Source organism: Neltuma alba, unplaced genomic scaffold, assembly GCF_004799145.2.
Source record: "Neltuma alba isolate B1F8T4 unplaced genomic scaffold, ASM479914v2 tig00001566_pilon, whole genome shotgun sequence".
Classification (NCBI taxonomy): Eukaryota; Viridiplantae; Streptophyta; class Magnoliopsida; order Fabales; family Fabaceae; genus Neltuma; species Neltuma alba.
This window is the reverse complement of record NW_021632513.1, coordinates 41614-58115: the sequence shown is the minus strand read 5'-3', so window position 1 is coordinate 58115 and position 16502 is coordinate 41614. Positions and strand designations below refer to the sequence as shown.

General features: G+C 34.1%; 1 protein-coding gene across 1 annotated transcript; it reads left to right on the top strand.

Annotated features, from left to right (window-relative positions):
* Nucleotides 1-10070: 10070 nt before the first annotated feature.
* On the top strand, nucleotides 10071-13277 carry LOC114759299 (zinc finger BED domain-containing protein RICESLEEPER 2-like). Its single transcript, XM_028948464.1, has 4 exons — nucleotides 10071-10313; nucleotides 10863-12902; nucleotides 13006-13099; nucleotides 13240-13277. The coding sequence occupies exons 2-4, from the start codon at nucleotides 10866-10868 to the stop codon at nucleotides 13275-13277; spliced, it is 2169 nt and encodes a 722-aa protein (XP_028804297.1). The 5' UTR covers nucleotides 10071-10313; nucleotides 10863-10865.
* Nucleotides 13278-16502: the final 3225 nt, after the last annotated feature.

The window sequence follows — 16502 nt, the reverse complement described above, 5'->3', positions numbered from 1 at the left end:
TTCTAGCTCTTTTCAAGCCTTTAAACATTATTTTAACATCAATTTTATCTTCCTTTAAACCTATCAATTTAGTGTAGTCTCTTAACTTAGGGTTTTAAGCTTCCAAAACCCATTAAAATCCATAATCAAACTCAACAAGACAAGTAGCAAGGTAAACTACATCAAAAATCATGAAAATACCTTGTCTTAGAGCTTGATCTTACATGTCTTCTCTTACTCTTTCTCTTCTCCCTTTTCCCTTCTCCATTTCAATTTTCCCTCCCTTTTCCTTAGCTTGGCTAAAACTTAGCCTAAATGGGGAGGGAAGGTATTAATAAAAATTTTGTTCAAATCCTAGCCCTTAATCTTGTATGTGTGTTGTTTGATTTTGGCCATTTATTTAATCTCTTTGCCATGTGTCTTTTACCTTCTTCATTCTTGCAACATTGCCTCCTTATGTGTCCCCCTTATTTAATGCTATAAGCCACCTTACATGTATAACTTATTGCACGTGTAGTAAATACAAATTTTTTATTACATAATTTTATTCTTCCAAACTTAACCTTTAACAAAATATATTATTCTATTCATGTCCCCTCATCAAATTTTCCTTAAAATAGGAAGGAAAAAAGGGAGAAATTCATGCTTGCTTATACCCTTAACTATTTCTCCATCGATTTTATGATTTTATGTCGTCTCAGGTACTTTTCTAGTCTTGACTTACCTGGTAACCTTGGGATATGTTCTGGCACCATTTTTCCATCACAATTAACTTCCATGACTCTGAGAATCAATCTTTGGATACCAATACTATCGATGAACCTCATTGCTAGGTAATCAAAATTAAACTAGGAAAATGCAAAAAGGGACACACTACTAAGGTCATTCTTCTCAATAAGCCTTAAGTTGATGTCTAGATTCACAACAATTCACTTTAATTATCAGATTAACAAGATAGGAGTGTGAGTTTTCTAAATGGAAAAGAAGTTCAAAATAGAAAATGACAGTAAGATTCAAAATACAAATGGAATTTCAGACAAGAAATGGTAGTTCCCCTAACAGTTCATCCTTTCTTCCTTGTTCAATCTTATAATTTGGAGTCTTTTAGAGTCAATTAAAAGGATAGATTTAGCTCCTGCTCAAATCTCTCTAAACACAAATCAAGAACAACTATCTCACTAGATTTATTGTTTTGTTCCATAGAAAAGGAAAATCAATTGATAAGAACACTTGAGGAGTAAATTTGAATTCTCTAATGATGACCACAATTGTGAATCATCAAAATCATTCAATCAAATTCAAAATTACAAAACAATAGTTCAAGAAACTTAAATTAGATCTATACTTAATCAGAGAATCCTTCATCCAACTAAATCAAAGGAAACATATTTACTTCTAAATGCTCAATCAGATCTAAAATTCCAAAAACAAAAATCTAATGAAACAACTCTCAATCTAATCACAAATGTTTAACTGATACAAATGAATCTCAGAATTGAAAGTGAAAATTAGACCTAAAAAGACTCCCTGTTTAGCTCCATGAACTCAAGTCAACCTTATTGCTAGGAAAACTTAAAGATTCAGCCACTCATGCTCTGGTTTACAGTAGGATAAACAAGAATTAGTGGAAGAACCATGGAAAATCAGTGGAGAAGAGAGGATTTGGATGAAAATTGGAAGAGAAAGTTGAGAGAAGGCAGAGAGAACAAGAAAACCAAAAATCTGGTTATCAAAAACAAAATGGGGTGAGGTCCAAAAATAAGCTCGTGATTCTGATTTAAATCAGTAAATTTTTCAACATCCATTGTGACGCCTCCACATATCCATCATAGCGCATATTCAAAAAGGTATCGTTTGAATTAGTAACGCTAAGCTCCCCATTAAACTGAATCTGCCATGGCGCTTATGAATACCTGCCATGGCGCCTATTATAGAGGCTCCTTTCATAAATTTGCTGCGGCGCATAAGATGATGTCCTGCAATGCCCAAGACAGAATGGCCAAAAATGTTGATGAAGCTTCCTAAAATTCATACCAAACAAGGGATCAAATGTCTTTATCTTCTGTTGGCTTCTTTATCCTTAAAGTTGCCTTGAACTCCATCCATGAAGATTTAATTGTGGAATATCTTGTCCTTATTGACCTCTGCAGTACAATTGCTTGCTGAGCTTGTGCTTTCTCCTTACTATCACCGTTACCCCATTCATGATCTAAAAGTAAAGGAACCTTTATGGGAATTTCACTCACTATTTCTATGTCCTTCTCATCCTCTGTATCCTTACCAAGTTCTGCCTTGTTATTTCAAAGCCTAGTTTCAGCAACTATCACAGTCTGTAACTTTACTCTTGAAACACTAACATTTCACATGCACTAAAAAAGAAAGAATCACACTTCTATTATCCACAAACATGCTTAGGTCAGTTTGAGATATTACCTAATCAATCGCTCCCCTCAATCACCCACACACATTAACCACACAATAGAAATTTAAACCCCTAAACTTACCTTAGTCAAATGCTGATGATGCTTAGTCACTACAATGGTGATTCCCCATGCATGAACTGTCGTCTCTTGACCAAATCAGTGAGGCCCAGTAACCTTCGTCCTTCAAAAACCTAGCAAACACCTTCCAACTCTTTTTCTACTCACACCAAAACCATTTTAGCCTCAGAAACTCTCCTAATGCTAAGGCTTTTAAGGCAACAATGGGGATGGAGAATGAGAGAAAGTCGGGAGCATGAATGCATGACAAGGGTAGGGATGATGGTCAAAATTGGCCCTTCTCTTCCTCTTTTATCAAATATGATATAATGGCATTTGAGTCAGTTCCACGTATTTCAAAATACCCCATTTGAAGCAACTTTCTTTTGTGTAATTTGAAGTTCTTAGGCACTTGATTTGGGAATACCCAATTTCAGAGTTCTTTTATTATCATTTTCCCTATTTATTATATATATTTGTATTTTTAATTAGAAATATTATATATATTTATTTTAGCATAAAATTTTTTGGGTATTTCTTAGCTCCTGAGTTTGAACCACCACTCTTTCACAAATTAAGCTAATTTGTGATGTGGCAATAACATGGATAAGGCAATAATATGGCAGCTCATAATGATGGACCCATAGTGATGACATGGATAAGGGGATGATGTGGCGGGAGAGAGGAGGTGATGGTGTGGCGACATGACAATGAGATGGACAATAGGATGACATGACAACACAAGGGAGAGAACAGGAAGTCAGGTGGAGGCTAGTGATTATGTGGTAGTTGTCATGTGGTATTTTAAATTTATAGAGAAAAAATTTAGTGATGCTAATTTGTGACGGCATTTCCATTACAAATCCATCATTATTTTATGACAAAATTTTCACTAGAAATCTATCTCTAATTAACGATAGCTTAGTGATAGAAATCTTTTGGTCACTAATCCATCCAAAATTTTGAATTTCATCACTAAGTAATTAGTGACGGTAGAATTAGTGACAAAAAAAATTCTGTTGCTAACACGAATTTTGATTAGCAACGAAAATTTCATCATTAATTTGCTTTTTTTTTTGTAGTATGTCATAAATAATAACCATTGATATAAACTTTAAAATATAATATTTTTTAAAGTTTTTTGAACTTGTTCTTATATAATTTGATTAAATTTCTTTCAAGATAAATGTGACATAATATATGATTTTTTCCCTGAAATGTCAAAATAAAAATAATTTATGTCCAATTTACATATTGAGATGAAAAAAATGATATTCACATTTCATATATTTAAATTTGTAAATAAATTAATGAACACAACATATTAATATATAAAAATAATCAATAATTACGTTTTGATCTATTTGATTTCATATCACTCTTAAAATATTTATCAATATCACAATATCAAATGCTTATTATAATATGTTTCTCACAAATTAATCATCATGAATTCAAATAATAATAAAAATTGGACTTATGATTATACCCTTTCGGTTTATAATAACTTTTATACAACATAATTTTGTTCAAATTAAAATAAATTAATTATGTGGATGCAAGATATATCATGGTGATGATTTTTTAGATAACTTTTCATTTGTTATTTTTATAGTGCATAATGTAACCAGAGAGTATATTGATAAAAGGAAGATATGCTCTGGGAAGCATTAGTATATTCTATTGAGATGAAATGATAAAAGTGATGTCATCAAGAGGAATTAAGGTGATATTATCACTCGAGGGAGTAAAGATCATACTACATAGTTTTTCTCAACCAAGAATTTTCCCTATACGGCTTTCCTAATAAGGTTTTAATAAGGCAATTTCAATTTGTATTGTGTACTCCTTTTCATTCATTAGGTCTTTCTTCCATTAGGTTTTTCTTCTCAGTAAAGTGTTAATGACACACGATATTTGTTTATGAACACATAAGAGTGTTATAAATATTAAATTATATAAATTCCAAAAACTCTCTTAATCATTTCCCTTTCATATTCTACACTTTATAACCTCTCTAATGGATGGATCTTAGGGGATTTCATTCTATATAACTCAAAGGAAACATATGATGCACTCATGTGAATAAATTTTGCCTTTTATATATGTAACTCTTTCTGAGGTTAGAGGCCTGTAGATAGAGGGCTGTGTAATACACAATTTGCACATCTAAGTGAATAAGAATATACTCCCTCCTTCTCTCTAATTGTCTCTTGTCTTGCTCATTTCTCTAATTCCAAATCCCTTTTATATTTCCTTATTTTGATAACAAATAATGAATATAGTTTATTTCAACACTTTTTGATTTGTTGTAATATTTTCAAATTGTCTTACAAGGTCATATGAGAGCAAGTGGTTATTAAAAACTCTTGTCCGAGGCTTTTTTTTGCTCAAACTATAGAGAGGCAGGGGCCTAACTAGATAATATTATAAGTTGAATCAAATCCCCAACTTCTCACTTATAGAGGAGTATATATGCGACTAGGTCACAATAAGGTTATTAGTCTCTCTTAAAGTGTTTTTGTTGTCCAAGTTTCTTTTATGCGAATTCACAAAATTTATTGTTACAATGTCCATTTTGTTGGGTGACTTCAAAATTTTGCAAATTTAAACCGAAGATAAATAGGAAAGTGCATAGGCTAAATGTGGAGAATAAATTTGAATGTAATGACTACAGTAAAAGAGTGAATAGACATAAGAAATATAATTATCCTAGTTTAGCCTAACAATATCTTGGCCTACTTCTAGTCCTTCAAGTCACCCTATAACTCCAAGAGTATTAAGATTTTTACTGTCTTATAGAAGTTTGAACAATAATAGGCATTTGCAACCACTATAATTCCAAGACTCAATCTAGTCTCCAACCCTTTTTACTTTTACAACTCTAGATTGCTATCACTTGCATCTCTTCCAAGGCTCCAACACCTTAGGATCACCCAAGAATATAGTTAGTGGACAAAGTTCGCAAAATCGGAATTGTCACAATTAGAGTAGATACAAAATTTGAAGTTCTAATAGAGCAAGAGGGCTTTTTAAATGTAGGTGTTAATCTCTTACCTATCAACTTAAATTGTCAAAGTACTTATAGTTTTTTCAAGGATAAAGACATTAAAAACATTAAACTAGCTGGTACAAAATAAATAAAGACACTAGTATAAAAAAAAAATCATTTTTGTCTATTCTGAAGGCCTTTTTTTTTTTTTCTGTTTCATAGGGGACATTGATAAAAGAGACATAGATAGGAGATACATAATCGTCTGTTAGAAACAAATGAGTATGATCAACTCATACTCGTTTTCTCTTAGGAATTAATGAACCCATCATACTCATATGTTCCTAACTAAAGAGACGAGTTGACTCATACTCATCTGTTCCCACTAGAACAGATGAGTATATTATTTTTTTAAAAAACATAAAATTTGTAATTGTATATACCACTAGCTTTCGTTTGAACTCTATAAATGAAACTGAACCAAAATAGGCTACAATAATAGCAGGAATTCAGCAAAGGCTCATTCATGGTAGTTTCCATACAAATAGTATCCTAATGACATCCTGAACAATAACTTATGAAAATAACATCCTGATTAACTTAGTGAAGTGAAAAAAAACTAAACTCCCTAAACTATGACTATCAACCTTATCTATCATTTTAAGAGAAATACTCTTGAAAATATTGTCTTGCCAAATGATCTCGAGCAGCATCAATGTCTTCATTAGTGTAAGAGCTTTCATCATAAAAAATCTATAAGTTTATAAATAAGAAAATTAATTTATTCAACATAAGATAATTAAAAGAAAGCTAGAAAGCTAGAAATCAAATAAAAAAACCAAATAATTATAATCAAACTAATTATTACCATCTCAAAATCTTTAGTACATCCAGACTCAATAATTTCATAAATGAAACAGATAATATAGTATCTGCACTCTGTACTTCTTGGTTGCAGATGACATTGTAAATCAAAAGTAAATAACAAAGATAAATTTAAGTATATATGAAGTAATTGTTTATGAAATTGAAGAACTTAAATTGAAACACTTACTATTAGTTTGTACCAGGTCGTCTTGCTATTTTTACCCTCGCGCTTCCCACCTTGTACATAATATTTCTTCAAAGACCTATGACCAAATAAAAATGACCAGACATTAGAATAATTTAATGAAATAAGAAAACCATATAAGATGACGAAAACTTACATATTGAATACAAATTTAATATTGCTATTTGGGCGACGACCTAATGAATCAAACTAGTAGATGACATTGTTTGCAGGGCAAGCAACGCACAATGACCAATGTTTGCTGAAATATTAAAAAGAAATGAAACCAGTGAATTCATGGGAAATTATATATATAAATATATATAAATAGATATAAACTACTTACTGTTCAACAACTGGGGCAAAATAACAAGGTAATTGGGTTTCTCTAATTGTGTTATCCACGCATCTCATCTGCTTATCAATGGGGTTCTTTAAAGGTTGCAAAATAGCTGGACACGTGATTCCATATAAGTCTCCCTTTCCCGTAGAAGCACACAAGTTATGTAAGTAACTATAATCAGGTTAAAATAAGTCAAAAATTAGTTCATATGTATGAGTTAAAAATGAGCACACAAAAAAATCATAAAATAAAATCACATTGTTACTGATTAAATCCATGTAATGTCTAGCTCATCCATAGATAGGAAGTCCTTGATGTCATTTTGGTCTAGTCCAAAATGATACATCCTTTCCTCCCCAACAATCCTAAGAGGCAGTACCCCTTTCATTATCCTAATGAAAATAGAATAAAGATAAGTATTATAAGGAGAATATGAACAAAAAATCAGAAAATTGGCAAGTGTTTTGTACCATTACCGATATGATGTCAATAAGTCTTTAGGCTATAAAATAAAATATCCTTTTGGTTGACCTAGTTTAGCAACTTCGTCACTAGGGAACAGGACATTTGCATCTGCTTCTTCCTCTTGAATAGCTATGACCATCATCTTAACTATATCCGCTTCAATTTTCGTATGATGAATTTTAGACCCTCGTGTGTATTTAAGAGCATCAGTAACAGCACACATATTTGGGTCATCTAAATAGAGAATACAAGATTTCCCATCATTTGATGTGGGACTAGGGTCAAGTGAAGCTAACGGCACTTGTGGATTGAAGCTACCTTTTGTGCTTCCATAAGTTGGGAAATTCTAGATGCATGACACAAATGAAAGCATGGAATTAAACTATAAAAATGATGGCTCAATTTAGAGAAAATTAAACTAAGGTTAATGTCAAACCTAGGTGTACGTTCTTCTTGTTGAACTTGCCTAATTTGCATGCTAGAAACCAAAGATCTCACCTCCTCACGAATCTCCGACTTAAGCTCATTTTTAAAGAATTGACAAATCTCTGCACTAGTCACAATCTCTTGATGAACTTGTTCTCGAACTTTAACCATCAAGTTAACACTTGGGACACTTCTTCCTAAAGAGCTTTGTGAACTAGAGCCAAAGAATTGTGTTATACCAACTATCTTTGATAATCCTCTGACTCGACCAAGACGATCTAATTTCCTAGTTATTGTTTCCAAAATGTCCATGCTTCCAGCTAAAGTGAAAGATCCTTGACTACTCTGCTCCTCAAGTGCATCTTATAACATTCAAATAATAAACAAAAACAAATTACAATTATAGCAGTAGGATTGATATATTGACCGTTCTTTATCCTTAATTGCATCCTTCCCTTCTCTATGTTGAGACAGAGGATCAGGGGTCTCAACAACAATGCTAGGGCTTGATTTTGTAGCTTCTTGCATTTGTTTTAAATCAGCCTCTATCATATCCAAAAATTTAAACCTTGAAGGAAGCTGGACTAGTGATACTAGACTCCTAAAGGCAAAACTGGAAATTTTGCAAAAAATTTTTGAAAATTTCCCAAAAATAGAAGAAGGCCAAATTAGATATTTTTGAGATATATATGATATTTTGGGAGTGAAAATGGCCCAAAATAAATTATGGTGGAATTTCCCCCCAAAAAAATTATTTTGGAGGGAATAGTGAAAAATTAAGAGAATATCATTATTTTAATTACGTAAGGGCCTCAATAATTCAAAAAAAAATATGGATAAATTCCTTGGAAATATATGTGAATTAATAAAATTATTTCCTAGTATTGGAAATGAAGGGAATAATTTATGGGGAATTTAATTTTCAAATTCTATTTGTAAGAGCTCAATTTCAGAGAAAGATGTAAAATAAATAGTTAGAGGTTGTGAAAAATTCCCAAACTTTTTAGATCATACTTTTAGAATGAATGAGGATTTTTCATGAAAATAAATGGATTTTTAGAGGTCCCAAGCTATTTTTCCTAATATAGGACTAAAAAGGAGTAAATTGGACGGAAGATTGTAATTGGATGTGAACCCAACCAACTCCATTACTTCCCAACTAAATTTGAACATTTAGTTATCCCAATTTAGTCAAGAAAAAGGTGCTCCCCAAGGCCCAAGATCACATGTCAATTTGGTGGCACATTTTTTACCATAAGATCAACTTTTCTTGGAGAGCAAGCAAAGATCTTGTGACCCATATTTTTTGCCACTTTGACGTAAATTTTGAGGGCATTTTGGGCAGAAAAATAACTGACCAAGGCAGGTTTGGGTGGTTTATGGAGGTCTATAAATACCCCTTCCATCCTTTCATATTTCGTCCAGGTAGAGAAAGTATATATTGGGGAAGTGCTGCCAAAATTTGTACTCACCTTTAATCACTATCAAACCACTCCAAGCAAAGGCCAAGCTATCAAGTTTCAAACTAGGATTACTCAAGGTATGTATAAGCTTGATTTTTATGCAATTGGAATGATGAAATCATGACTAATCCTAAGGGAAAACTATGTTGAAATGTTGGTCAAGCATGAGGAACACTAGGGAAGGATAGAAACTTTGATTATGAGCTTGGATTGGTATGTTTGGATGTTGTTTGGATTGATTTATGAAAGAAAATCAAGCTAGGGTTTATGATACCCAATTCGGCCAAGTCTTGTTCTTAGGGTTAGGGTTAGGGGTGGGAATAGGCCAGGCGGCCTGTCAGGGGCCTATAGCCTGGCCTGCTTTCGGCCTGATCAGGCCAAGCCTGTTAGAAAATAAACACAGGCTCAGGCTTTTTTCAAGGCCTATTTCACCTAACAGGCCAGGCTCAGGCTCTATGAGAAGCCTATTAAGCCTGTCAGGCGGCCTGGGCCTGTTAAGTATTTTAAATATTATATGTACATTATGCAAAAGATAGGTCTCGAAGTTAAGACCTGATGAGAAGAATGCAGCACCTCCACCACCAGACCAACGTGTGTTGTTAATATGTTTTCGCATAATATATAAGTTTAAAGCTACTTAAATAAATTGGCAAAAAAATTATTTGCTCCACACAAACTAAGTTCCATCAGACCAATAGACCATCGCGGACACACAACTTCCCCTAGGTTTAGCATTTTCGCCTCTGTTCATCGCAACTCGCCGAGAGCTCGCCGGCACCACCGCTCTTCTTAGTTCTCGCAACCGCTCTTCTTAGTTCTCGGAATCTCAGTCGAAGACTATCTCAGATTCAGTTTCTAGAGCTCGCCGGCACCACCGCTCACTCTCAAGTCTCCATATCCGAGCTTCAAAAAGTTGAACGGTCGGCCTTCATTCAGACCTTCGGTGCTCGCGACGTCGGCTCCTCCTCCTCGTCAGTCTCCAGTTCTCGCGACATCGACTCCTACTCTAGTGCTCGTGAGTCGTGACGTCTGCTCCGATCTCCAGTGGTCGCGGCCCTGTCTCCAGACTCCAGTGCTCGCAAGTCGCAAGTCGCAACATCGAGTCCTCCTTCTGGTCAGTCCCCAGTCCCCACTCCTCAGTCATTATCATAAAATAAATGCCGTGTCTGTTGATTCTGTGCTAAACTGGAAAATGCCATGCTGAATTGATTCTGTGCTAAACTGGAAAATTAATCCCCGCTTGAAGTGTTCATTTTTATTCTGCTTTTGATCATAAAATAAATGCTACGTGCTAAACTGGGAGCTATTTTCAAGTGAATTGATCCATCGCTATTTTCTGTGCTTTTGTTCATTTTTATTCTGCTTTTATTAGGCGGGGGTGGAACCGTGGAAGGCAGAGGGAGTTAGATGGGATAGGAATTTTTTGGGGAGGGGAAGGGGGGTGGCCAGAAGAAGAAGTCGGTGAAAGCTGGGAGCTATTTTCAAGTGAATTGATCCATAAATGAATTATACTGTTTGCAGAATTGATCCCCAGTGGTACCATGAAGCGAATACATGATTTTAGTTAATGCTGTACTGATACATGATTTTTTTTTCAATTTATTGTTCTGATTTTTTGCATCAATAATGGAATGCTAATATATGCTGTATGTTTCATTTCCAGTTAATGTCATCTCCGTTTGAGAGTGAAACAATGTCATCTAATTCAGTTCCTTCTAACGCTATTGTGGCTAGTCAACAAACACCAACAGATTCTAGTCAACAAACTAACGAAGGAAATGATGTTAATGATAGTATTATTCAAAAGAAGAGGCGAAAAACCTCAACCATTTGGGAGGAGTTTGATCAAGTTGAAACTGATAATGGGATCAAAGGGAAATGCAAGTATTGTAAACAACTATTCTCGTACTCAGGGAAGGGAGCTAGTACTAGCCATCTTCGAAGACATGTCACTGTCTGTTTGCAAAGAAAGTTGCTTGTTTCTTCACAAAGCAAGCAACCCACAATTCCATTTCAATCTTCCAATCTGAGCATTAATCCATTTTTGACACCGGGTGCTAGATATTCTAATGAAAAGATGAGGGAAATAATAGCTACTGCAATCATGGTGCATGAACATCCTTTTAATATTGTTGAGGATGAAGTTTGGATGTGGGGCTTTCAATATGCAAATTCTGAATTTCAAAAAGTATCTCGAAAGACAGCAAGAAATGATTGTTTAGCGATATATGAGGCAGAGAAGAAACAATTGAAGGCCTTATTAGAAGGTGTGAACAAGATTAGTTTGACTACTGATATGTGGAAATCAGCTCACCAAGTAGCTGAATACATGGTCATCACCGGGCATTTCATTGATTCGGGATGGAATCTTCAGAAGCGAGTTTTGAGTTTTGTGAAAGTTCCTGCTCCTAGACGAGGCATTGATGTGGCAGATGCTATTTTCAAGTGTTTGAAGAGTTGGGGTATTGAAAACAAAGTGTTCTCTGTGTCAGTTGATAATGCTTCTTACAATGATTCTTGTTTAAGAGCTCTTAAGGACACTTTATCACTTAGTAGTTCATTACCTCTAGGTGGTGATTTGTTTCATGTTAGATGTTGTGCACACATATTAAACTTAATGGTGCAAGATGGCCTTGGAAGAATTAGGGACATTATACATAATGTTCGAGAGAGTGTGAAATATATCAATTATAATGACTCAAGGCTGAAAGCATTTTGTGATGTTGTTGAGCAGAAACGTTTGAAGGAAAGAAAGCTTATTCTTGATTGTCCAACGAGGTGGAATTCGACATATAGGATGCTGTCTATTGCTTTGAAGTTTAAGGTTGTCTTTCCTGATTATAAGGAAAGAGAGCCACATTATAACTATGCACCATCAGAAGAGGATTGGAATAAGGTTGAGAAGATTTGTAAACTTTTAGAAGTATTCAATCTAGCCACCCATATCATCTCAGGTAGTGAGTATCCTACTGCAAATTTGTACCTTCCTGAAGTGTGGAGAGTGAAGCAAGTAATTGACAATGCTATAGAAGATGGTGATTTCTTCATAAGAGAAATGGCAGCTTCAATGAAAGAGAAGTTTGACAAATATTGGGGAGAATGTAATATGCTAATGGCCATTGCAAGTGTTTTGGATCCCAGGTGCAAATTATATGTTGTTAATTATTGCTTTCCTTTGATTTATAAGCCTGATTATGTGGCTTCTGAGAATATAGATAAAGTGGTGAGTGCTTTGAGATCAATGTATGATGAGTATGTAAGCATGTACAAAGGAGACACAATGGGTAATAATGAAGTTGATAATGCTGGTAATAACTCTTCTGCCGATGCATCTGGTTCTTCTATAGTTACTGGATTTGATCAAATCATGAGTATTGTTCGTGAAAAGCAAGCAGTCCCACCAATGAAATCAGAATTGGAAGCTTATCTTGAGGATGGTGTTTACATTCCTGATGGTAATTCTAACTCCTTCAGTGCCTTGGAATGGTGGAAAAATAATAGCATGAAGTATAAGATTTTATCTAAGATGGCTGCTGACATATTAGCTATTCCAATCTCAACCGTAGCATCGGAGTCCACTTTTAGTGCTGGAGGTAGAGTTATCGATGAATATCGTTCCAAATTGAATGAAGAATCAATTGAAGTGCTTATTTGTGGTGGGGATTGGCTTCGCAATAAGTATGGCTTGAGGAAAAAACCAAAGGTATAAATTTTGTACTGTAAAAGTTATATCGTTTCTTATTCTTCTTACTTCTTAAATTGTGATATGATCTAATATTATACATTTGATTTGTTTTTTTTTGAAGGTGCTCGAACAAGATGAAGAAATTATATTGAAATTTGATGATTTGCTACTGGTGGCTATTCTTCTTAAACTTGTTTGTAATGTTGTTGTACTTGGTATGTTCTTGTTGAATGTTAATTAATAACATTATTTCAACTTGTATTTTAAGTACTTGAGTTGTGGATTGTGATTTTATTTGAGTTTATTTAGTTGTATGTTCTCTCTCTTTTTTTCCTGTTTGGCAACTATGTTTCAGATCACAAGTGGCCTGTTTCGGCCTGTTTAAAGACATAGGCCTGTATTCTGTTAAGGCCTGTTCTGGCCTGTTTAAAGGCCTGTTCTTGGCCTGTTTAAAGGCTTAAGCCTGTGTTTCAATAGGCCTGTTAGCCTGTTTATAGATTTTTAAAAGATACAGGCCTGTTAACAGGCTTCAGGCCAGGCCAGGCTCTTATATAGGCCAGGCTTAGGCCAAAAAAAAAGCCTTTAACAGGCTACAGGCCAGGCTCAGGCCTATTTGTTACAAATCAGGCCGAGCCTGTTAAGACGATGGCCTGGCCTGGCCTGGCCTGTTCCCACCCCTAGTTAGGGTTTTGTTTTATTGTGTTTTGATGATTCTAATGAGTTCAAAATGTGTTTTTGTGTAGGGAAGCACTAAGGAAAAGTGTTTAAAATCATTAGAATCAAAATAAAAATTTGAAACCCTAAACCCGGATTTTGATGAGTTGGATACTTTTAGTGAGTTGATATGATGATTTTGCATAGGGATGTGTTGAGAGAATGGGTTTGGAAGCACTAGAATAAAAAATAAAACTTTAAACCCTAACTATATACTATTCGGCCAATTCATGTTCATGGGAAAAGAATGTGATTTTGTAAAATCTAATGGGATATTTAGATTCTACATGAAAAATTATGTAAGAATGACCTATGAGATTGATTGAAACAAAGGGGAAATGATTAGGTCAAAAATCTAAAAAAAAAGAAAGGGGTTTAATGCTCAAGTATTGTATAATGTGTTTGAATGGTTGGTAGATGATTAACATTGATGTTGGTTTGATAGGTACCTTGTCCAATCATCAAGAAGACACCCTAAACCTAAAGGAAACAAGTCACTAAGTACACAAGAGGTAGCATTGAGTTATGATTAAAGTGCTTTCTTGCATTCATTTATGTGTATGTGTATGTGCTATGAATGCCATGATGTGACTAAACTATGCTACTGAGTTATGATAGCAATGTTTATGCTATGCTGCAAAGTTATGATTGCAATGTTTATGTTATGCATGCCTTGGCACTATGTTATGTGAATACCTATGAATCGGCTTACTTTCCATGGTTTTTCACTAAGTATGAATGATAAAGTTATATGCACAAAAGCATGTCACATTATGTTTGCATGATTGCATGATAATTATGATTCTTTGCTACTAGAATTTCTTTGAAATCTCATTCCCCCTCTATTTAAACTAACCTTAGGAAGAGGATCAAGCAAGGGTAAGGGCCAAGAAGTGGTGAATGAAGGCATGTAAATGCTTAGTGATGTGACTAATGGCCATTTTGTTATGTTATGTAACATTTTGAATATCTATGTGCTTCTTGGATAATAGCTCCTCTAAGGAGATAAACATGTATGAACATGTATGACTATGTTTAAGCATGCTAGAATGTATGTGCAAGCATGTTATAAGTCTCAAAAGGTAAAGGATGGGTAAAAGATAAAGAAAAAGTAAAGTTGGACTTAATTAGGTGATAAAATATCCCAAAAAAGGCCAAGTTTAAGACACATAAAATAATAAGCATTTCTTTGAGTTTGAACTGAAACTTGGTAGACTTAAAGATCATAATTTTAGCTTTAAATCAAGTGGTAGAATGTTGAAATTGGAGTTTTGTATAAAGAGTTATGCCCTTCCAAAATTGGGCTAAAATACTGAAAATTGAAAAATTTACCATATGAACAATGCACTTTGTCAAATTTTTTGGTGTCGTTTCAAATGGAATTTAGGCTAATGATCATTTTTCCCCTAAATTAATTTTGGCAAGTTTCAAGGGAAAATTGGAATCACCCAAATTTGATTTTTCTACATTTAGTGATGAATTTTTAAAGTTGACCCCAAAATTCTGTGAATAGTGTACGGACGATATGGAATTGAGAAGTTTTAATTTTGTAAATTCTCTTTCCTAAGCTTTGAGAAATGCTTTATAATATTTCTAATTTATGTATAAAGGAAGGTGTGATAGCCTCCATAACCTCTTGTTGTGCCTTCTTGTAATCCCCACGAGATATGTAATGTGATATAAATTTTTTGACTGCTTCTCTTTATTTAAAGCACTTAATTTCTATGAAAAGTAAACAAAATAAAGTTAGTTAAATAAAATGATATTAATTTTTGTAAACAAAAAGTTAATGATCAGGAGAAGTTTACTTGAAATTCAAGATCTAGCTGTGATGCCATAAATCTTCTCTAAGTTTGCCTCAATAAAAAGGTATATGTTACATGGGTTCTCATCTTTTTTTGCTCCTTGAATGCAGGTGTAGTGATAATTGTCTTAAAATCTTTTCACCGCTCATGTACTAGGTCTGGCCAATGCTTCCTCATTTCAAGGGTAGGAGGAACATTGTAGGTTTGTTGCAAAGTTCATGTATAATTGTCACATCCAGAATTTTAGGCCTAGAAGTACCGAAATTAGCCTATAATGGGCAGGCTATCAGATCCTTTTTGATAGAGGTCCCAGAGATTCCCTAGAAGGACAAAGGGATTCCCACAGACTAAATCATAAATAGAAAGTTTGTTTGGACTAAGAAAAGAGAAAGTTAAAGATTCGAAAGAAGTCTCGAGGCCTAGGAAAAAGAAATAGAGATAAATATAGGCCAAAGGTTATGTTGGAGGCCTCAATGAGGTGAATTTTGGTGTTAGCCTAACCAAGGGAAAAATCATAATTTTGCAATGTTGGGCTGGTAAGGCCAAAACTGGAAATTATGCCCGAAAATTTCAGAAAAATCCTAGAAAATGGGAAATAGTATGTTAAGGCTTGAATAATTCAGAAAAATTTCTAAAAAATAGGAATAGGGTCCAGAGGCCTATATGAGGCTAAAAATAACAAAAATGCCGTTGGAAGGAATTTATGGAATTCCCAGGGTTTTCAATAATTCTGAATATTATTGAAAATGAATTATTTAAAGTATAGGGAGGCCTCAGATAATTGGAAGAAAATGGGAGAAAATACTTGAGGAATTATCACTTGTTTTAAAAATAATTTCATTCTCAGAAAGCGAGAGGTTAGCTTTAATAGAATTTAAAGCCTATTTACACACTATCCGGGAAAAGTCAAAATCAAATGTCTAGGTGTTGAATTTTGACTTAAGAAAAATTAGGAAAATTTCCCATGATGAATAAATAGTATTGGCACCTGCAAACAGATTCTCAAAGTTGTGGACTGGTAGAACGAATTCAGTCAAGTTGACTCTGAAATAAATATTATTAATTATTTTAATGACAGAACAAGGGAAGAGCATCATTA